Raw genomic sequence first — 24,027 nt, forward strand, 5'->3', positions numbered from 1 at the left:
TATGTATGTAATGTTTTAAACTTTGTGCACTGATGTGAGTTAATTATTCATAAAAAATAAATAATTTAGTGTCATTTTCATTCTTAGGCGATTTCTGCAGTAAGATGCTTAGTCCATTGGATTGGACAGAAAAAAAGCACCGATTTATGAGTGCATTTAGAGTAGAAGTCCATCAATACAATATTTTTTTGCAGGTGATTGGAACATGGTCAGGTTCTGAACAAATTTGTGCCCAAATACAGTTTATCTTCACAGATTATATTGCTGTCAAATATACAAGAACACTGTACAACATTTTATGTTGTATTTCTAGACTTTTAAGTTTTCGTGGACACATGAGGCATTGCTAATATGTCATATTTCTTAAAGAGAGTTTGGCATAATATTTTTCACTAGGAGAAGGATGGGAAATAATCTCAAAAGGGAACTTGTAGTTTTGCAAATAGCAACCCTGTAGGATGAGAGGGTGTAGAGCAGTCTTTTCAAAAAACTTCTAGTGTATGGCAGACAAAAAATGCATTTCTAGATCCCGGCTCCACGGGTGTAGTGAAGACTTTATGTTACAGGCCTGTGCCTACAATATCTGGTCTCTTGGGGGATTTTATGCACGTTTTATAACTAAATCTATTCTCTCTGACACTTACATTTTCTTTTAAATTAGATCATTCGTGTTTTTCTCTGAGGTGTTATCTTTTCATGAGCACACAGCAGCATAAATCTGCAAACAGTTCACGTCAGGTAAGAAAGCAAATGCTTCACTTAAGTCAACAAAAGCAGTGACTTGTGCCAAATATGAACGGCGGACAGATAAAACACAGGGAGTCAGACATGATGTACATCTGACAATGCTGTACTTAAACTTGCTGATTTAAATATTTTTTGTAAATACAGAAAGTGATACTTTGCAAAGTATACAGAATCTATAAACAACATGCAACACTTTGTTTAAGTGTGACTAACACCTACGGGTGTCATCTGATTTGATGACTCATCTCTCTTCGCTGATGCTATAAATATCTGCATCTTACTAACAAATTACATCTGGTGGTTAATACTGAGAGACACCCCCTCAGATTAATTCTCACTCCTGCCCAGATGCTCCAGTTGCGTCTTTGTTGAAAAGCTGATGGCACAAAGTGATAATAAGAATGGATGACGGATAAGGAAATGGGATAGAGGGGTAAGGAACTTCCTAAAAATATGCCTGATTTTTTGTGTCTGTGGAAGCTGTGTCTCAATGAGTTAATCTAAAAAAAATAAAAATAAAAATCCTTTCCCCCATTTGCTTGACAAAAGGAATTAATTTCAAATCACGCGTACCTCTCCCTGATGAACGTAATTGCTTTTCAGACTGCGCTTTGCCAGAGAGAGCCTTGACAGTGGAAATGAAGCTGACACACAATCTTGTCCTCCATTGTGCTCGGGAGTGCAATACACACAAGCTTTTGTCGGTGATTTGTCACAGCCCTTTATCTCCGAACAATGGGTGACTTTGCTGTTGTTGGTGCTGACCTGAACTTTCTCCTTACAGTTTTGAAGAACTGAGGAGCAGAGAAAAGGAGAGGCGTAAAGAGGAAGAGATCAAGAAAGAGACAGAGAGAATTAGCCTGGGGTGTCAGACTTTGACATGTGAGAGAATGTGTCAGATTGCATATTAGTAGGATATTGTAGAGAGGCATTCAAGCAGTTTGCCTGGCTTAGGTAAAGCTTTAATTCAATTTTGGATAGCAGATAGCAGGGCTGCTGCTGAAAGTCAAAAATTCAAATTAGAAGTCAAAGACCCCCCAGGCTATTGAGATTCCTTCAAGTCAAGCAGTTTGTTTTTGTTGTTGTTGTTGCTGTTGTTGTCAGTAAGTGTACATCAGGGGAGGTTTTAGTCCACAGATATACCTGCAGTGTTAGAGCTCCTCACTTTCTCAATGCTCTCTGGACAGGAAGCTGCCGACCCAGGGTGAGTCTGAGTGAGACGGAGGCAGCTGGAGCTGAAAAAGACTTTGCTGGCACCGAGTTCAAGTTATCTCCTGCCTCCTGTTTATGATACAGCTTGGCTTTTTTTTTTATGGTGTTGGCAAAAAATGTTGCACATTTCTCATCTGTCTTTGGTGTAGTGTCTTTGTGGCTTTGGAGGCTAACTTGGCTTGTTTACCACATTATGTGAACATTGCTGTCACCCTGCACCCCCCAGCAAGCCCCATTCAAACTCTTACTGTATTTGTATTCAAAGGACAGTCACCAGTGAATATGTTGTTATTAATGATGGTCATTTACCTTAACATAAACATCAGGCTCCGTGGCCATCTAACTACAGCCATCTGCCACCTTATTTAGATTTTGTAGTGAAGTAAAGGGGTATCATATTGATAATTCCTTATTTCAACTATGAGTCAGCTACTCCATGTCCATTATGGTGCTTTTAAAGCCACAGCAACAAGAATATGTACAGGCAGGGCATCTGATAAAAGTTAAACTTCGAGGCTTTCCGTCTTTCTAAACTTTGTTTAAAAAGATGACAAATAAATGTACCTTCTATCCTCTATCAGTAATGTTTCAGAAAACACAGATGATAGTGCTTTCCTCCATGTCAGATGTCAAAGAATGTGTAATTTTTAACTCAACTAGATTCAAATGGTTTAAGATTATCAGGTTGGCTCAGGTGGCTTTTCCAGCATTCTGTTATACTGTCTGAAAAACGCTTATTACCTGATATTCTGTGCTAAAGATCAGTGGTGATTGTCAGGTAGGGGGATAAAAGTGCCCATTCCTTCTAAAATCTGAGTCTGGCCTTTAAGAGCCCTTTGATCAATGAGAAACTCAATGGTGCTCATTTTCATAGGAGACTGTTAATCCATTGTCTGCAAGCTGCTTCAAAGACTTTTCTACCCGACTAGCTGTAAAATTCTTGGAGAAACCAGGGATTCTTTTGGGCTAATGCTGATATTTTTGCAGCTTTATTGCAAAAATATCAGCATTGGACTGTAAAAATCCCAACAACTGAGCCCTAGTTTGGGTTTAGATTTTCTGTGCACACACTATTTGATAGAAAACACAAAGAAGTGGAAAAGATTTACAGTAATGTTGAATAAAACTGCTTCCTAACCTATCTCACCTAAAATGAACAAGCAAATGAGAGAAAAGTCAAGTTGGCAAACACAGCTGAGCTGGATGAGAAAGTGAGTGGCTGACTTAAATGCGTCTGCTGTATGTGGTGGAATGAGGTGGAATATTAAACCAACTCGTCTTGGTGATAGGAAGTCTATTGAAAGGGAGAAAATGGATTAAATACGCCAAGAAAGAAGAAAGAGTAAAGAGAGAGGAGGGAAACGGGAAAATTAATTCAAAGTAAATACAAAAGTATGTCACATAGGTGCATAAATTTACTTTTTCAGTTGCTTCTTTGCTTCTTACCAGAACTGTCTAATAAAGCAGAAGTTCTTTGTAAATTTATTCAAAACACCCTACTTTTATCAAACAAACATTTTACTCTCTGAAACAAATGAATCTATGCAGAGCCTTAATCGCCGATTTAACAGGAGGGGGGATTAGATAGTGAGCTCATCTGCTCATCTGCAGCATTAAAATTGCAGATTTATTTTCATCTCTTTAGGTAACGACTGCACATCAAATTGGCAATTTATTACATAGCTAAGAAACTTTCGTCTGGCTGCATATATCCCATTACACAATCTGTCTGTTTCTAATGCGCATTGCGTGATGAGTTACAGTGTTTGGTTAGTGACCATCGGTTGTAAAAGGGTTTTTTTCATGATGCATTGTGGGATACTTTGAGTGCACTATATAGGGTATAAGAATTCCCACCATACATGCAGACATCACTACAAAAAGGCAAAGTCACTATGTAGTGAGTATTTAGGGATTTTGGACAAAACCTAGGACATTTTTATGAACTGAACTGAATTAAACTTTATTTATTAGCACACAAGATATGATACAACAAGTAGATAATAACAAAGTAAAAATATTTTAAAAGAGGTGTAAAGTGAGAACCTCCCCTAAATTAATCTATTCAAATTCTTATGGTAATTCTCTCCTTAACATGACAATATAACAGACAAACAAGTACTTATAATAAGCATAAATGGGACAGACACATAACACATCAATACAGCTAACACTACAGCACAAGTGTATTTTTTTCATGTTAGACTTACATGACATGATGATGGACATGTTTGAATAAGGTGAGGACTGTTAATGCTCCTCTGTATTTAAAAGCATATTGTCCAAGAGCTGTCCGATAATAGGAGAGATACATATCCTCTGCTTGTCTTGTTGGACGTTAATGAATGTCAGACTTCATTAAAAAGAAGTTATGAAATATGTCTGGTCATCTGTGATTGACTTTTTTGTGACTTTTATGCTATGACATATTTAAAAGACCCTATACAAAGACTTTTTGTGACATACTTAAACCAACATTTTAATGACTTTTTGATAAAGATTTTTCAAAGTATTCTTTCCTTTTTGATACCGATTCCAGTACATGAATTTGACTATCAGCCAATACCAAATATCAATCCAATAACATTGTTTTTTTGTTTTGTTTTTTTCAATTATTGCAAACAAAAAAAAACAAACAACAAAACTGCAGTATGCTACTTCTTCAGCAATCTATGACAGTTGTTTCCAGTGGCTGCACCGCCCAAATTGCTGTGTTCGCTACTGTTTTAGAGCGTCTAAAGGAACTGATCTCTGGGAATACTGCTGTTTCATCTGGGTGTGAAAGTAGTTTAAAGTTTATTAATAATTGACATACTGTATCAGTGTATAGATGCTGATTTAAGGACCATATGGTATTGAAACCGAAAATTCAGGACCGACAGTGATGTCTGTCAAAAACCTATATTAATATTTTATTTACGCCATGAAAATCAAATGTTACCTGTTACAAGTAAGATTCGAACCACCTACCTCTGGCATACCAACCGGACACTTAGTCCGGTATGCCAAACGTTCGCTGACGTCACTTCCGGTTAAACGTTACGTATTTATTATTAATATCCTTCTGTTTTGGAAATTACATGAAGAGAATGAGAACTTAAACGTTATTCATAACAGATACGATTTAAACCAGCGACGTCAGGTATACTAAATACCCCATTAATTCAGTGTGCCGAATCTCTACAAACAACGTTGTCAAGAATCGACATCCCGTTTAAATCAGCGCCGGCAGAGACGTCTGCCGAAAATTCGACTGATATATGAGTCCGGCCGATATTCCTTGATTTCGACAGACGTCACTGCCGATACTGGTTTTACCTGTTTCTGGACCACTTCACCTGTTTTTTGGCCAAAAACGATATAAATCAATTTTAAATGCCTTAATTTGTTTTGCAATGTCACAATCAGTGTCTACACTATATGAATCTACAGTAAAATGATATTTTATGTTATAAAAAAAATTAAATATCAGCTGATATATTTTTCTGCTTTGTTGATATAAGGGTCATGAGGTGTTGAAACGCATAAGTCGATATCAGTAGTGACGTCTGTTGAAACCTTTTATTTTATTTATGTCATAAAAATTTAATTTTTACATGTGGGATTAAAACCAACATTCTGTTGTATGCTAGACTCCCATTTAACCCACTAAACTGAATTTCTGTGTGATTATTTGCAATGACTGATATTAACTTCACTTTGGTATCAGCAGAGACATTTGCTGAAAACTTGACTGATATATGAGTCAGGCCGATAATCAGCTAAGTTCTTGAAAGGTAAAAATCAGTATCGGCAGTGACGTCTGTCGAAACTCGACTGATATGAGTTTGGCCGATATTCCTTGATTTCGACAGACATCACTGCCATTTCTGCTTTTTACCTGTTTCTGGACCACTTCACCTGTTTTTTTGGCCAAAAACGATATAATTCAACTTTACATTTCTTAATTTGTTTTGCAATGTCACAAACAGTGTCTATACTGTTTGAATGTACAATAAAATTATATTTTATGTTAAAAATAAAATTAAATATCAGCTGATATATATTTCTGCTTTGTTGATATTAGGGTCATATGGTGTTGAAATGCAAAAGTCAGTATCGTGAGTAACGTCTTTCGAAAATGTTTATTATTTTATTTACATCATAAAAATTAAAACACTTGTAGCAAGCAAGATTTGATCCCACAACCTCAGAATTGCCAGCCATCTGCTTACCTCACTGAGCCAAATGTCCACAGGGTCTCTGTGTTTGTTGTGAAGTGTAGGCTGGTATCGTCGGACACATCTGCTGCAAACTTGACTGATATATGAGCCAGACCGATAACCAAGTTCTTGGCAGCGAAAATTCAGCTGGCAATTTAGTATATGAAAATTCAGGAGACAACTGTGTGTTTTTTAACAGTTTTTAATGTCACTGTAATTATTAGGGCTCAGGCCCTAAATCAAGATGGAGACAGTTAAACTTGTGGACTTTATTGTCTAAAAAGAAAGCCTTATTCTAGTGAATTTGGAAGAGGACGGGTGAGTCATTTTAATGAGTTCAGTGCACTGAAATCCATTCAGTACTCAGGAATATGGTGTGTGACTGATTCAGTTCAAACAGAATAAATGCTCAAGAACACATTTTAGCAAAGGAAAAAAATAAATGTTTCAAATTCTGCATTGACTGATTGACTAAAATTGTAAAAGCAAATCGGAAAAAGCTCTTTTCCTGGAGGGACTTTCAACAAGGATGTAACAAGTTGAGCAGATTTCCAGCTTGGCAAAGACTCTTGTTACTCATGCCTTTGCAGTTCAATTCAAAAGAAAAAAAATGTGTTTAATGCCGATTTAGTTCACATGGCCGAGATTTCTGCAAAAAATAATTCAAATGATTATCCCCACACAGGTCTAGAGCAGGGTGAAACCCTACAGAGTGTAAAACAATTCTCTCAGCTTGTGGTTCAGATCCTAGCGCACACTGTACTGTTGAAGATTTGCTACTATTGTGTCTGCCAATGACTGAGACATGAGAATAAAAGCACAATGGGTTATCATTCATAGGACATTATCAGAAGCAAATGGACCTTTTCTTGTTAATAGACCTTCAATAGAACCAATTCAAAATGATTATGACTATTCAAACACAGTGTGTGGGCACAAAGATGAGAGTAAAGCTAAATTCTTCCACAGACAAGAGAATCAATGTATTAATTGGATGTTACTGATGCCTGAAAGTTTTTAATTGCCTTATCAAGACCAGTTTTTGATCTTTGAAACTTAGTATTTATAGAATTTTTCTTCTTGCTATCTTATTAAGGGCATTATGTCACATCACCGACTTAATCATACTCTGTTATCTTTACAAGACATAAGAATACACAGTAGGCTTATCCATTCTTTGCAAAAGGCAAAACAATAGACAAATACTATCTTGCAGTGACAGAATATGTCCCACTTATACTGTAATGAAAGTGCAGGGTCAGCAAAACACTTTTCGCTTCACATACTGTTTCAGTGATTATTGTTTCCTATATCTTTAAGAACTGCATTTAATTCATTACAAAAGATAAGCTAACTGTTGTACACTAGCTTGGGTATTTAGTTTTTCTCAATTACCATCTGCGTACTGCTGCAACAAAAGAACGCTTGTGTGTCTGACTTTTTATGTAAATGAGTATGAAAGTCAACATTATGGTATCTGACTTAAAAATGTCTTAAGGTGGTCATAACCGGCACAGAGGTAAAGGCAGAGCTATGCAAATAAAAGAGCAATATGCAGGATTTGATTGCATCTTGTCTCCCGTTGAGGATTTCTTCAGTTTTCGTTGTTCAGGAGGTTCCAAATTTTCCACAGAAGTCTCCTCCTCTCTAAAACAAACACACACAAACACACCAGGTTACAACCAATAAAAACTCAGAATAGAATAGTTTTACGTTACAAATCAGTGTTTCTCTGGAGCTGTTTGGCTTGTGCAGACGGGCTGCTGGCCGAGTACCTGCTGATGCGTGCTCACCTTTCTTCTCTGATTACTTCATTGTCCACAGATGTCTCTCTTGCTCCAAAACAACCGACCTAGTGATTTAAACTGCTGGAGAAACTTCATAGACACTAAAAATATGTGTTTTTCTGATGCTGCTGGTTGCTAAGTATGGTGGCTGGTGCAAAACTGCCAAATGGCCCTATCTAGGGACAGTGTTTGTTTTGTCCATACAGGGCTACTGTAGAAACATGGGGGACCTGCTCCCTATGTCGATATAAACAGCTCATTTTTAGGTGGATAGGATAAACAATGATTCCTATTTTTAGGTTATTATACACTAAAGAAACATACTTATTATATTAATTTCCATTTCTGCTGATATGTCCCCTTAAATCCTACGCACTGGCCCTTTAAAGCTGAAGCGAGACCAATCAGTGTAGTAAAAAAACATTTTTTTAAATAGATGCTTTTGTGCATGTGCATATTTCAGTAACCATAGAAATATTAAACAGTGACCTTCTTGTGATATTCAGAGCTATTGATCTTAAAGCTGTTCCACGGCTTTACAGAGTTTTAAGGGAACGGCGAGCTTTTCAAGCTCCAGTCCAAAGGTAGAGGGGAATAGCCACTGATAAAAGTGCGGTGTCTCTTTGTATTTCAGAGCAATCAATTGGACTATGCAGTTTCCCCTCTCTGTTATGCACCTCGGTGGCTCCGAGTCTAAGTTGAAAAGAACAGCAGTGGACTTTGCTTTGTCAACTTCCTCCCTCTGTTTAAATGCACAAACTTGCCCCGCTATTCCGCGCAGCTATATTTCCCATTCGTGCTCTACTCGTCGAGTAGGGATGTGATGCACTGTGGCTGAACCTGGAAACTCATATTAATGCCAATTTGTGGACAGATGTCCTTTTACGTACATATATACATTTTTGTGAGCTGACGCGTTATGAGTGTGAGTATATTGTAAGCGCATGGGCACAGCCAGCGTCTTCATCTTCACCTGCATTTGAACCCTCCTTTATCCTCCTACACACACCCATGACATCAGTAGAGTTGGTCAAAAAGAGGAAAGAAATACCAGAAACACTTTAAAGGTGGGTTGTACCTTTAAAAGCCCCAACCCATTATCGTAATGGCGTTTGATTCTGAAAAATGGATGCTTCTGAAGAATTGGCCATTGTGGGGCCACAATTTTATACATACAAGCAGGCCCCCTTCCTGCCCCCGCCACGTCAAGGCATTTCATCTAATGGCTGAAATGGCACTCCTCCACTCTCCTTTTCAGGGGCTCCATTCAGAAAGTGCCAGAAGGCATCTCTCTGCAGTCGTAGTGATTGGTCATGTCATGCCGTGCCCGCTGGGTGTGTCATTGAGTTGGCTATCGAGTGTGTGAGTGTGTGCGCACAAGAACACAATAGGGTTGTGCTGGCTGTGTGTGTTTCTGGTTGCATGCACACGAGGGTACGTCTGTTAAAGCATAAATGTCAGCAAGAACAGGTTGAAGTATCGTTTTTTGTGTGTGAGACAGAGAGAGGGAGAGAGAAAGAAAAGAACATTACTTTCTTTGATTGTTGGTGAATGACAGAGAAATTAATAGTCCAATGCCACATTAACAGGAACACTTTTTGTTGTTGTCACAGTGTTGTTTTTTTCTGCTGTTTTTTTTTTAATAATATTAAGTATGCTCAGACTCAGTCTGGTTATATGAGCAGCAAAAATGGCTGCAACTAGAGAAAAAAACAGTATGCAGATATTGTCTGTAAAGACACAGCGAGGGTAAGCAGAATTTCCCTTACTTGACTGCTTTAAATTTAGAACCGAGTAAAATATTGCCCAAAATTGGCTGAGAAAATGCCAAAATTCAATTAATCCAGCTTGTGAGGAGAATTTCTGGGTGAAAATTACACAAATATCTGTAAATTACAGTTAAATCTGCACCACTCTCCAAGCTGACATTGCTAACGGTGCTGACAGAGTTGTACGCCACAAACTGAGCCGTTTATTCACCGGGGTGAGACCATGTTTCAACAGAGACGCTGACAATACACACTCGACTATTTCTTTTATCTGGTTGTGTCAATTGCAGTTTGCAACAGTTGCTAATATCCACTTGTGTTACTTGAGGATGAGGCTTAAATCTGAATACAAGACAGCGTCAGAGAGAGGACGTTTTAATTAAGGTGGTGCTCTTAAGTTTTTTCAGGTATTAACGGCTGTAAAAAATGTGTCGCCCTTAAGGCACAGTTGCCAAAGTAGGGACCAGTCGCATCCCACCTGACCTGATGCTTTGTGGTTATTAAAAGCTACCTGATTTGGTATTGTGTGTGTGTGTGTGTGTGTGTGTGTACATTTAACTTTTTCTCACAGCAGCTGCAGGACATTTATGACCTGCGTGGATATCCTGGTGGTAACAAAACACACATCACAAAAGCAAGGCATGGTTTTCAAGCTTTTCAGTGCTCTCTCAGCAACAAGAGAAACCACAACTATGCTTACTTCCAAGCAAACGTTTATCGATGTTCGTACACTCACTGTGATTTACTTTTTTAGTCAAAACACTCACATGGAGTGGCTTTATTATCATTTTTGGACACATGCATGGCTCTGGAGTTGTCATGGAAGATGGACTAGTGGTTTAAGGGCTGTTTGTGTGTACTACAATAAGATGCCAGTAAGTTAAAACGGTTGTAAAGAATCTAAATTACAACTTGAAGATTTGCCCTGACACCAATAATTTCTTCAGAGCAGATCTTCACTGCCATGCACAGCACCTCGGGGTATTGCAGAGCATTTTGATGTTATTTTACAGGCGTCACTGCTTGAGCTTGGCTGAGAGGGGGGAATATGTCAACGTCTATTACTTTACAAGCATCACTGCAGATGTTGTAGCAGCAACTCACAACTTCCGAGGTTACTTTTGTGTCTAGGTGTTTGGTTAATAGATTCATTTTATTATGATGCACAAAGTGTTTCCAGGTTTCAGCACCATAAGCCCTCTCACCCCAGTTTTTTTTTTTTTTTTTTTTAACAGTGCTGTTGCAATCTTGTATACCTGATCATTGAAATGCTAATTCTGAAATATATTTCTCTGCTGTAACACACTACACATCAAAATGGCAACAAAATAGTGCAACATGGTCTCACACTAATAGTTGTTAAGTGCCTTGATGCAGCATAAAACATACAACACTGGACAACAACAAAACATTGGTTTATATCATGGTCCAACAATACAACAGGCATGTCGTATTTCCATACGTGCTGCTGTCAATATGTATTTAAGCTTGCATGAGAATAACATCAAATGTCAACATTTTAACAACCGCGCTGCCTAGTCTTGCAGCAGCACTCTGATAAAGTGGTGTTTGTTTTTAAGTTGTCAGGATAAGCAACATGCTCCGACAATCCAATTCCCTTGCAGTTGTTTTTGGTGCAGTCATGTCGCCCTGGTGGGGATGGTAGTAGTTTTCCAGAAGAAATAGAAAATCATTTTTATGAGTGTAATTTCCCCCTGCTCTGCAATTTTCAAACAGCCAATAATTTTATTCTGTTTCAGCCAAAAAATGTAATTTTGCTTTTTTCACAGAACATCAAATCAGTGGTTGGCTCATTCATACGGTTTGTTCTTGAGCATCTGTACCTTGTTGAAGACTTTGAAGGAAGAGCTTCTGAAGTACTTCAAAAAAAGCCTTTCAGTTCCTGAGGATAACTGAGGTTCAGTGCGTATTACACCCATTAAGAGTGCACACGCAGAGGCGATGTCTCCCAACTCGCGCAGAACTTTAGCACCCTTGATCACTATTTCAGCGTCCGCTGGAGGAGTGGTGGCATCACCTCCCTCGACACTGATGCTGTTGATGCCACTGATGAGCTGTTTAAGCTCCCTCTGAGCAACTGCAGCATCCTTTACAAAGAAAAGAAAGAAAGGACAAACCATGAAATGACAGACAGATTTTGAAGACTCCCACTGAGTAACATTTACATTTCAGGTTTCCCTTAACAATTTAAATAGTATGATACTTTAAACACTGCTACGTGATTAAAAATAAGATGTTAGCATTGCTCGGTTACTGTAGTTAATAGATTTATTGTAGCTAATAAATGTAATATAATATACACTCAAATAGCACTTAATTAGCAACACATGCAAATTAATGCAATCCAGTACAACTCTGCCATTTATTTTTATGTTACTTTTAATAATAGCCGTTTTCCATTTTTCTTTGCATTGCATCAGCAAATTTTCCAAATATTGTCATGTATGCTGATGTGGTTGATACAATACCAGATAAACACTTACAGAAAAAGCAGAATATGGCTCGTAAACAGGAACCCCAGAGTAGCCCATTGTCGCAACACATACATTTTCCTCTTGGGAGCGTTTTTAGAGACATTTGACACCCAGTGGTGAAATCTGGTGTTTCTGGTCTGGCCTTAGTCCTCAAATCAAACTTTAAATTGGCACAATCCTAGCAAAATTATTCCCTCTCTGACAGTGTCCAACAAAAACTCAAATGTGTAAGCTTTGTAAAACAAGAATGCATGGCAGATTTGTTGTACTGGACTGTATTTGACTGCATAAATTTGGTTTAATACAGGTAGAAACCAAACTATTAAAATGACTAACCACAAAGCCTTTGAACAGGATGTCTGGGTCTTCATTCAGGTAGATACAAAGGGCCCAGAGGATGCACTCCCTCCTCTTTTCAACCGTTTCATTCTGAAAAACAAGAACGGTTATAAACAGTCAAAAAGAAAATTCCACAGCACTCTCTTGAAATGTTAAAATGCCTTCATTACTCCGGCATGGTCATGATGAACCTTCAAAACACTCCTACGCGTTTAAGCATACGAGCCTTTATCAGGGAGACAAACAGATCTCAGGATAACAAATGGTCCTTTTATATTGGTTAAACACTGACAGCAAACTTGTACCTGCATCTGTGGCCTGGAAAGAGTGTAGGTGTTTACAAATTCCAGCAGATGGCATCATTTAAGTCCACAATACTCAAAAATAGTAAATAATAACAACAAAAAAGTCTCATGAATTCACTGCGCTGGTTTCATTTGTATGTTCCTTCAGGGTTTGAGCTTAACCATGTCTGCTGGGGTTTGGGTGGAATATAGCGGTGTACCAGTTTGTCTTGTAACGTAGGGCGTGTCCTGAAACGTAACGTAGGGCGTGTCCTGAAACGCAGAAGTGGGGATTCAGGGAGGATCTGTTTGAGTGCATCTACAACCTCCACAGACTCAGAGGGGACTGTCCAGCCTCACCCTTGATCACAGTTTAAACCCAAATCTTTGTCCCTTGGTTCAAAGTGCTGCATTAAACACATTTTTTTTTAAAAAAAGTTAATTTTGATATTGAAAACTTATTCAAGAACAGAAGAGCAACAAAACATAATCTTTCACTTCAGAAAAAAGTGCTTTGGAAGCATTATCAAAAGATAATGAAATTGGGGGGTGCCATAGGACATGTATGTCAGAGAGGCTCACCGTCAAATGAACACTGAGTTTTATCAACTGGGACCTATAATCCTACTGAGTCACTTAAAACAGAACTTAAAGAGATACTTTCAGAGGCAAAACTAAATGGATAGATTTCTGAAGATGAACTTCCTTTCTTATACAATGAAAATCTGAGAATCGCCTCCTACATGCTACCAAAAATACATAAAAGTGTTGATAATTCACCTGGCTGACATGTTATTTCTGGCAACGACACCCTAACTGAACCAGTGTCTAAGTATATTAACTATTTCATGAAGCCTTTTTTTTTTTACCTACACTGCCAGCATAAAGTCAGGACACCTCAGATGTACTCAATAAAACTGAGCAACTGGAAAACATAGGAAGAGACTTTTTAAGCCACCAAGGATGTTGAATTGTTGTATACAACCACAGAACACAATCAGGGCCTCGCAGCACTCAAATATTTTTTTTACGTGCTCGACCAGAGTGTGAAATGTCACCCTGCGATTTTTTGCTCTTACTCACAGGATGGACTTTGAACAATAACATTTTCATTTTTCAAGACAAAGTCTTTAAACAGATGAAAGGATGTGCTATGGGTGCCTGTTATAGTCCCCCTTATGCTGGTTTATATCTGGGTAAATGGGGAGAAGATTTTGTGTTTAATAGAGAAAGAAACTGTTTTATCAAGCACAATCTCTGGTGGGGACGATACATTGATGATGTTTGTCTATTTTGGCCTGGATCAGAAACAGAACTACAAGCTTTCGACATATATTTGAATAGCATCAATCCAAACATAATGCTGTCTCTAGATTACAGCGAGGAAAGCATACATTTCCTGGAACGTACTATGCCGAAAGAAAACCAAGGAAAATTACATACATCTGTGTTCAGAAAACCTACAGACAGAAACACAGTTTTACACGCCAAAAGTTTTCATCCTAAACGGCTGAAAGAAAATGTCCCTTTGGCCAGTTCCAACGAGTGAGATGTATTTATGACGAGGAAGAGGTTTTGGAGGCTAGGTGCAAAGAGATGATGAAAGGCTCTCAGGAGCGGGGATATAAAACATTATCCCGAAAAACACGTACAAGAGAGCTAAAGACTTGGACAGACAGACACTACTACAAAGCAATCCTCCTAAAGAAACTAAAGAGAGTGGTATTTGTCACAACATACAGTACAGAGGCAGAAAACATTAAATGGATTATTATTAGAAACTGGGGCATTATTGAAAGTGACTGTACACTCAACCAGATCTTCCCTGAATCTCCACCTCTACGTTTCAGGAGATAAGTTACAAGACAAACTGGTACACAGCTGTCCTCCACCAAAACCCCAACAGACATGGTTAAGCTCAAAACCTACAGGAACAAACAAATGCAACCACTGTCAAAATGTCAAGCAGACCAAAACATTTATGGATTTTTTCATCATAAAAGGAGTTCAGTAGTAACCATTTCATCACCTGCAAGCCTACATTTGTTATCTAAAGACAAGAATGTCCCAGCTGCAAAGTGTTTTACACTGGAAGGACAAAAAGACGGCTACAGGACAGGCTGGCAGGACACAAATACGCCACTCCCACAGGTAATGCCAACTATCCCATGGCTCAACACGTTACAAGCCATTACAAGCCTATGGCAGTGACCACATCCCACCCTCCATCAGAAAAGGAGACGGACTTAAGAAGCTCAACCAACGTGAAACATTTTGGATATATAAATTAGGGGCCACTAAACACCCACGCTTAAATGAGGACCAAAATTTACTGCATGTCTTTAAACATTGTCACTACGTGTAAATGAAAGTTTTGTGTTTTTTCTTTTGTTTGTGAATTTTTGGAACTGTTTTGTTGTTATATTTAATATTTCTGAGTATTGTCAACCTAAATGATGCCATCTGCTGGAATCTGTAAACACCTACACTCTTTCCAGGCCACAGATGCAGGTACAAGTTTCCCGTTGGTGTTACACCAGTTTGACTCCCTGATGAAGGCTCGTGTGCTGAAATGCGTAGGAGTGTTCATCATGACCACGCCATAGTAATGAAAGCATTTTAACATTTGTGCCTTGGAATTTTCTTTTTTGATTGTTTATCCCAGTATATTCCCACCCAAAGAGCACCTCAAACAGACTGACCTTTGAGCCCAGGAAGCGCTCCTTTTCTCACATTTTTGAAAAAGAACACTTATGTGTGTCGTCCATGTGCAGTCTTAATGTTTAATACACCTCACGTTTGTATCGAACTGTACAAAATGACAAACTATTCCTCACATGCACATAATGGTGACGTCGGCAAACACAGCAGCCACCACATTAGGCAAGGAAAAGCAGTCAAGCATTCTCCTTTTGAGTTTTAGTTTTAACAACTCTTCAACCAAAGCATTTTACAACGCTCACTACTGAAAACACCTGAAAGGTGGGACCTCAAGTTTAAGTGAGGCTCAGGGAAATTTTATCTTCTTCTATGTAAGCAAGGTAAGATCTCTTTTGCTCATTTCCAGTTAGGAATGTTAATGATTAATCACTCAATTACCGTGAAGAATTTCACCAATTGAAAATCTTTTAACCGATGATCAGAAATGGGCACAGATGTTTAAAAAAAGTATCTTACAATTACAGTTAACAAATACTTGCTTTTAAAATATGTCAAAATAAAATAGAAAATACTGGTAGGAGATAAAGTATTTAATTAAAGTAAACACAGTTTGTCATTAGAAATTTAGAAAAAAAACAAAAAGATATTATGTACAAATTGAAATGTATATATCTTTTTTTCTAATTTAGTTTATCATTTGAGCAACTTTGTTTTGATCTGTTCTTTTATCTCCTAATGTAGCCCACTCTGAACATATCACATCAGTGGATCAATTTTGTAATGGTAAAATGAAAACATATTTCACTTATTAGTAACGATTAAATGATTATAGACTGACAAGTCAGCCAAATACTGATTAAACAAATTGCTTAAAATGCACATCCCTACTCCACGTCAATAATCTGATCCCTTAACACAGCTTCGGTCACTGATCAGCGTTTGAATTGCAGGGCGGCTACAAAAAGAAAATATCAATTTATTTAAAAGATGCACAGGAACTGCTATTTTTAAGCAACAATCGCATCACAATTGTATACCTATTGGGCGTGTTCACAGGTGTGATTGTTGCTTTCTGACTGTGTTAACTATCCCCTATTCCTGTCAAAACAAGACAACTTACAGCAACTTTTAATTCAAATTCCATAATGTCCTCAAAACATACCTCTGCAACTGGGACCAGCAGCAGTCTAATTGTCCTCCCTGCTGAGCCTCCCTCCTTCTTCAACACTTTGATGAGTCTCTCACTGTGTTGGTCATGTTGTGAAAGTCTGAGACGAGGGGAGTAGCAGTGATCCTCACAAATTCTGCTTTCCCCTGAAAACATGTCCACAAACAAAACATTAGGGGTACCTTTGAAAACATTCAACCTTATATTAAGGATTTCCCACTTTCTGCCATTTTTCTTATTTCAGTGCAATCCTGTAACTGCCTGAGGTCCTGGGAGACTTCAATAGAGATGCTCTCAAAAGACTGTATATAAAGCAGAATATGCTCTAAACAACGAGTGTTTTCACTACCATGACTGCACAAAATGTAGTCATTCCCATAGCAACCTGAATCCTGCAATCAAACTTTTTCACTCATAAAACATTTTTATGTAGCACATGACAAAAGATATTGATTATAGTCAGTTTAAGATGCATTTCATACCTCTGCCACAGTGAACAGTCCTGCTATTTTCTCTAGAACTCTATGATCACCGGCTTGTCTCTGCTGACCTCTTGTCTCCCGTATGCAAAGGTTTTGGCCTTCTTCTTTTTGATAACTTGAAGGATAGGGATAGGGAGGACAAATATTAACCTCTGCCTTTCTGGGTTTTTTGACATCATAGGCAGGCTTTCTGCTGGTTTGTGCATAAGGGAATTAATGATCAGTTCTGTGCAACCCAAGTTTCCAAGCTCTGTCCTATAGTCTGCCATCTTGTACTTTAGGCTTATCAGAAACCACTGGCAGATCGCTGTTCTCTTAAATATGGATGGTGCTTAATTAAGGCTTCAGCAACAGATTCTATGTCCAAGTTTGAAGGATATGCCTTGAACTTTATGCCTTGCTCAGCCAGACTTTCCAAAATGTCTGATTTAAGTTTGTGACTAGGGTTCAGAGGGACTCCATTTGATCTGAAGGCCCGGTTGCACTTTGAAGCTGCATCTCCCCATCATATGGAAACTTTGGTATTTGGAATTCTGTTGGCCGCTGTGAACAAAGAGTTTCGGGGAAAGAAATCAGTATTGTGTCAGAGGATGACAAAGAGGTTCTTTCCCCTCTTTGGTTCATTTGGTCTTCGTTCAGGTCTGGAGCATTTGACAAGCAGATGATTTTCACTGTGCTTTTGTCTTCAATATCATTAATCTTGTTAAGGTTAACAAACTCATTATCAAAGTCACTGCCCATGTACTGGAGTCTAATGTCCCCCTCTATATCAAAGTGACGTTTGATCTCATTTCACAGATCTTCCACAGGCTTCAGCATGCCTGATTCGATGGTCAGTTTTTCTGCATTGTCGTCACTAAGGATAATCTGCAGTTTTACTGGTGCAGCCATTATCCAGATGTGTCTTTTACCTAAACAGTTTAAAATGCCTTTAATGATACACTGACGTGTAATAGGTTTCAATAGTTTGTGTATCTCAGTAACTAGGGCCTCCTATTGCCTGTATATTGGGGCTGGGGCAACGCGTCGACGTAATCGATTACGTGAATACGTCGATTCATGTAACATGCGTCAACATGTCGCACCATTTCACACAGCACGTGTAATGAGAGCGTGAGCAGCGCCGGGCGCGTCGTTTTTTGTTTCAGCGCTCGTTTATCAAGTTAGAGCGTGCACACTGCTCACCCGAGCAGCACTTGTCAGGCGTGTCTGAGCTGCGTGTCAGCTGCAGCACATCTAGAGAAACGGTGGCTCGCTGTTTTTTTACGTGTGACGCCTGCATTTGTTGACTCTGTACCACTTTATACTGCAGTTTGAAGTCTCTTTCTGTTACAGAGATGAGGAAATACAAATATGTTGTTTTACCTCAACTTCCTTACTTCCCTTTCAAAACAAAAGCTATCTGACTGTGTCTCTGTGGACAGAAGACCATCAGCTGTTGATACAATTTCCAATTTTATTTTGAAACATTTACAGGATGGGGTTGTCAGCTGTGCAGGAGCTTGAACAACTTCATAAATGAGTGGAATATGTGCTTATAAATCTGAAAATACAGCACTCATATCACCAGGCAGCAGTATGCCTTAAGGCCCAGTTAAGGCTGGACTATTTTGATGCAGAAAGAATGGACTAGTTATAATATTTCTGTGAGAGAAAAGTTATTGTGTTATTCAAATTGCTCTAATTTTACTGTAAAGATGTTTTGTTGGACTGCTAGATTTGAGGTTTGTTACTGTAACAAAGAGTAACTGTTTAGATTGCACTAAATTCCTTTTACTTGAGTGGAACAAGCTCTTGCATTAATTTTATTTTGGAGAGACTTTATATCAGACTGTAAAACACAGATTACCAGTTAAGACTGGGCTATTTTTTGTTGGGGAATAATGCCCTGCAGAGTATGACAAGTTTTAAATTGTATTTTCAGTAAATTCCTTGTTATAATTATTGAGTAATAAAAAAAAAAGTTAGATCATTTAAAAAAATAATCGATAGATTAATCAAAAAATACTTGATCGATTTATCGATAAAAAAATAATTGTTAGGTGCAGCCCTACTGTATATAGAATGTGTAAATTCAGGGAGCAGGTCAAATTACAGAACAAGGATCTATAAATAGATAAGCTATTTAAAACAACAGCAAGAGAATAAAGTCATCTAAAAATGTTTTCAAAAATACTGAAACTACATCTATAATAAATAAATTGCAAGGTTTGATCATACCTGTTATGAGTGCAGCACTTTGGCCAGACAGAAGGGGGTACAAATCATCAATGCGCCATCATTCAGGACCTGATAAATTGCAACATGATAAGAGTAAAAATTAGACAAAAAAAAAAAAAATACAACAAATGTACAAGGATATTAATAGATTAATTATTGGTGCACTTTGTATGGGGTTCTTTAGAGCTACAATAGTTTTAAAAAATCCTATGAGGTTGTTTTATATAATTCCTTATGACCTCCATGCATTCAACCTAATAATAAAATAATTAAAAAGGTGTACTGATTGGGCTGGGACCTCTCCTCTGTGAAACAGAAGATGAGTGACATGCAGTATTGCAAATGAGTATCTTTGCTAGTGTTTATCTGTGTTTATTACAGAAAGAAAATAGCTTCAATTAGTTTATTCTGCTTCCAAAAAATGTATGTGAACTACTGGCTTTTAGGGTAAGGATACATTCACGTCATCCATATACAGTAAGCGGAGTAAAATATTACAGCAAGTCCAATAAAGCATATCACAACTTGATCTCTTAAGGCATTCTCTTAAAATGCAATCATTTAGCTCATCACGTGTGTTGCATATTTTAGTAAACCATAACGACTAATTTACAGTTATTAGACTTATATATAATGTTATGGCCCGTCATTAATAAATAGCAGTTGAAAATCAGTCTTAAGTTCTAGTCTTCATCAACAAAAGAAAGGAAGATGAGATTAACTTTTAGAGATGAAGAGGGGGGATATTTAACGAATTACCATTAAATTTGGTGTGGCACTAATTTTTCCTTTACGTTAGCTTAGCTAGCTTCGGCTAACGGCGGTTCATTTATGTTCCTAAACACTTAAAATGTGATTTTCTGGTGGGAAATAAGACAGCCCCAGTGATAAAACGTGAGCTGTTAGTTAAGTGGTGACTTACCCCAAGCCTACGGCATCTCTGCCTGTGTCTGCTAACCAAAACCGCAAATATATTGACATTTTAAAACTCGATGTTTTCACTCGCCTGCAAACACGTAGTATTTCCTGTATGTGCTTCAAAATAAAAGGCGCCAGCTTGATCGCCGATGGAAAGCTTTTATTTATGAAGCCGCAGCAGGAAATGGTTCGGTTTGTATTTATAATAGATCTATATTTGTATCACTAAATTTACTTCAAATGCTGTGAAACAACTGAAGGATTTAGTCACCAATAAAATAAGCATGATATCTGAAAGTATAGACAGAAACGATAGGATAAAACTTGACTGAGTTACAAAGCAGCATGTCGCGCTAAATACAGACAAATAAGGTAACAGTTAAAACATAACATGACCTAATATAAAGGTATATATATATATTTACCAACTACCATCTGGTATCCCAATTAACCAATGTGAAGTTTGGCTGGCTCAGTGGGAAAAAATGGAGGACACGTGCACACCAAAAATAAAGAACATGTCTGGTATTACAAACGCGAAATATAGTATTGTTAAATGTAAGTATTCGACAAAAAATAGGAAAATATGAGTGGACATTTCCCTCTTACCTGTTCGCGTACAGATAATTAAGTCCAATGGCAACTTGTCCGCCAAACATTGCTCGAGAGTTGAGCACGAGGTGCGCATGTGCAGTTGGAAGCTGTTACTCATCTTCTTCTTGCGGCTTTCTGGCAGCTTGTGTTGCAATACTGCCACCCTCTGGATGTGAGAACAATCTTAACCCTAAATCACTCAATTTAAATATTTGGGATTAATCAGAACATCAGTATTATGTACAGATAGCAACAGACATAATTATGTTGACTTTTTTTTAGAAAACTATATTTTAACTCATGTATTTTATTTAAAGTGAAAATAAAAAATAACATAAAGAGCACAACCCACCTAGTTAACTTTTTTTGAGTGAATAAACCATTACCCAATTATTTTGAGAGTCTGATTATAAACTGAATTATAAACTGGACCATTGCTGAAAGTTTGGCTGCCACTACATGCCACAACATTGTTCCAAATCAGGCTTTACTTTGCAGGTAATTCACAGATTTGTTAATGCTCTGGCATTCTGACTATTCTGCATGGCTGCGTGTCAGTGCTTGGTTAGCTCGCGTTAATTCAAACTCGCTCATCTGGACCTGTGATCTGCTTCACTCCAACTGCTTCTTTAATGGAATAGTTTGACAATGTGGAAAAACATACCTTTTTGCTTTCTAGGAGTGTAAATCATAACTTCCATCGCAATACAATATTAAATTGATTTATTAGACAATTTATTATTAGACAATTCAGGAGCCTGAAAGAGAATATATCAGTAAATATCCTAATTGTCTTTTTCTTGGCTGCTTACCACTGTCCTGGTGTTTGGCTGCTCACACTGTTTGAATGTTTAGAAAGAAGGCTTTCTTGGACAGAAATGGTTGCATAGATTTTCCATTGGAATTTCAAAATAAAAGCGTATCTCAAAGACAATGTTATGTATCAATGTTATCACTTTGCATCAATGATATTGGATCAGATCCAGACTGATGCATCATTTCGATTATCATTTGCTTTCTTGCAAGGAGTTAAATGAAAAAATTCAACACCACTCTCTTGTCTGTCTGTTAAATACAAAGCTACAGCCAACCAACAATTAGCTTAGCTTAGTATAAAGATTATAAACAGGGCTTGGCTCTCACCCTGAATAACATGTGATATCTCAATTATTTAATACACACAAAAATTAAGTTTAAAACTCAATTTAGACCAATGATTTGCAATAAAATGCATCTTTTTTTCTTGTCAAGTTGCCGATGGCTGGTTTGAGAACATAAAGGACATGGCCTGTTTCGACAGCCAGTCAGCCTGTAGCAAAGTCAGCTGATCAAGTCTGTTACAGAAAGCGTGTTTTATTGTTGTGGTTGTCTATGTAAATAGGCCTTTGTCCTTGCTGAGCTGAAGTCCGTCTCATTTACACACACATACTCAAAAAAACAGAAAAACAAAGTACTCTGCTGTCCCTACTTAACCTAAAAAGCTGGATGTTAGAGGAGCAGTACAAAGTGGTTGCCATGGGTATGATTCACCAGTTCACCCAGTGCCATTGCTGTAAACTGGCAGGTTTTCAGAGCATTGTATACCAGCGTATTGTTAGAACTGTATTTGCTAGTTTCAATGCAACTTGTCACAAAGTTGTGGTTTTTTGAAGCCTGGGCAACCAGGAGAAACAAAGTCACTTTTAAGTGCTAAGAAAAAGTATGCTCATAACTAAAGCTTGACTGATATATCAGTCAACCAATCTTATCAGACAAAATTGGCCCATCACAGATATATTAGTATGAGTTTATATGTTGTCCAATATGCACAATACAAAACATTTATTTTCAACAGAACATAATGCAAAAAAAGAGGCACAATGTAATTTAGAATGATCAAATTTCCAATTAAGTTTACTGTTTCAGTGCACTGATGTCATTTTTGGCAACAAAGTTCACTGTTAAACTATAAAATATCATTCTTCCATTACATGTCTTTGTCACAAGTATTTGATAACCATATCTGAGGAATAATTTCATTTAATATTTGCATATTTAATGTTGGCAGGTATATCAATATTGGAATATTTCAGTCCCAAAAATTGGTATTGACATCAGTTCTTAAAATGGTACAGTAGTGGTTTGGTGGGGCAAGTCTCATAAAAAAAGATATACATGACAGTGTTGTGTCAAGACCAAGACCAGACCTGTGTGAATTCTACACTGCGTTACATACATTACTAGAAAATATAAAAGATGCAAAGCATAGGCACTCCTCAGATTGAGGAGTGAGTACCCAGAAAAACACCCACAGAAAACAATTGAAGATTCCTCTTCATTCACCTCTTTTATCACCATATGTGGTATGTAGGTGTGAACATATAAGTGAACCATTTGAAATGTCTTAATAGAATAATCAAAAGGCATTGCAGAGGTACATTTTATGAGTGGGGATTTTCTATAAGCTAACAAATATAAACACTAAAGAGCTGGAAAAAACTTAATTGTCTTTATTCAACAAACAAGTTTTGAACAGGCAATGGTTGTGGTCTTGACCGGTCTGAAAATAAAATCCAGAGCCCCCTTTGTCCGAGACTGTGACAACACTGAATAAAAATGTGGTCAAGTAAGAGAAGAGACAGACACCTTTAAAAACTGATCTTGACACCAGCACCAATCTCAGGCAGTGCAACACTGGTATCAAATAGTTAATGAACTTTACAGGTAAATGTGTTTTTTTTCCCCTTTGGACACAGTGCGGTAAGCTGTTTCCCCCTGTGTCTGGTCTCTCTGCTAAAGGTGAGCTAACCGGCTCCTGACTTGTTTTATATTTACCATCCAAACTTTAGAGTGTTATCGATCTTTTCCTCTTGGCAAGAAAGCAAATAAGTGTATTTCCCAAAATGTCAAACTTTTTTTGTAGTTATATACCAGGAGGGACCAGTAGCATCATCTTCATCATCTTGAGATAGGAAACAATGTCTTTGGAGGAAATGTGGTTTTAATTTTTAAGAAGCGACAAATGTCACGTTATATGGCAGCATTTCATCGCCTTGAGCCCACATAGACACACATGGGAACCAGTAGTTTTTGTACCATGTGTGGTGGGCGCACAAAAACAAGCTGCATAAATATTTTAAGCGATATAAAAACATGAAATGTATGGCTAA

The 24,027-nt window shown here is 37.7% G+C and overlaps 1 protein-coding gene and 1 long non-coding RNA gene across 9 annotated transcripts in view; one reads left to right on the forward strand and one right to left on the reverse strand.

Moving 5' to 3' along the window:
• grm8a (glutamate receptor, metabotropic 8a) overlaps positions 1-4,242 on the forward strand; it is a 320,341-nt gene extending 316,099 nt beyond the window's left edge. For 2 of the 3 annotated variants that reach the window (XM_088072610.1, XM_088072609.1), the window contains exon 15: positions 1,935-4,242. In XM_088072610.1, coding sequence (XP_087928736.1) covers positions 1,935-1,965 — 31 coding nt within the window. In that variant the 3' untranslated portion in view covers positions 1,966-4,242. Of the gene's footprint in view, positions 1-1,531 lie in introns of all 3 variants that reach the window. The other variant, XM_088072613.1, reaches the window with a different exon arrangement.
• A 2,133-nt stretch (positions 4,243-6,375) lies between these two features.
• LOC121961083 (uncharacterized) lies at positions 6,376-21,015 on the reverse strand. Of its 6 annotated transcripts, none has more exons than XR_006107023.2 (6): positions 20,894-21,011; positions 19,367-19,435; positions 16,659-16,810; positions 12,549-12,641; positions 11,562-11,825; positions 6,376-7,808 (listed from the first exon to the last, which is right to left on the reverse strand). It is a non-coding gene; the product is annotated as an uncharacterized LOC121961083 (long non-coding RNA). The 6 variants fall into 6 exon arrangements; XR_015775569.1 differs by lacking the exon at positions 6,376-7,808 and adding an exon at positions 9,284-11,367 and having other exon boundaries at positions 20,894-21,012; XR_015775568.1 differs by lacking the exon at positions 6,376-7,808 and adding an exon at positions 17,147-17,261 and having other exon boundaries at positions 11,444-11,825; positions 20,894-21,015.
• Between the last annotated feature and the right edge of the window lie 3,012 nt (positions 21,016-24,027).

Source organism: Plectropomus leopardus, chromosome 22 (genome assembly GCF_026936395.1).
Source record: "Plectropomus leopardus strain MGB_pleo_1.0 chromosome 22, ASM2693639v1, whole genome shotgun sequence".
In the NCBI taxonomy this organism is placed as follows: domain Eukaryota; kingdom Metazoa; phylum Chordata; class Actinopteri; order Perciformes; family Serranidae; genus Plectropomus; species Plectropomus leopardus.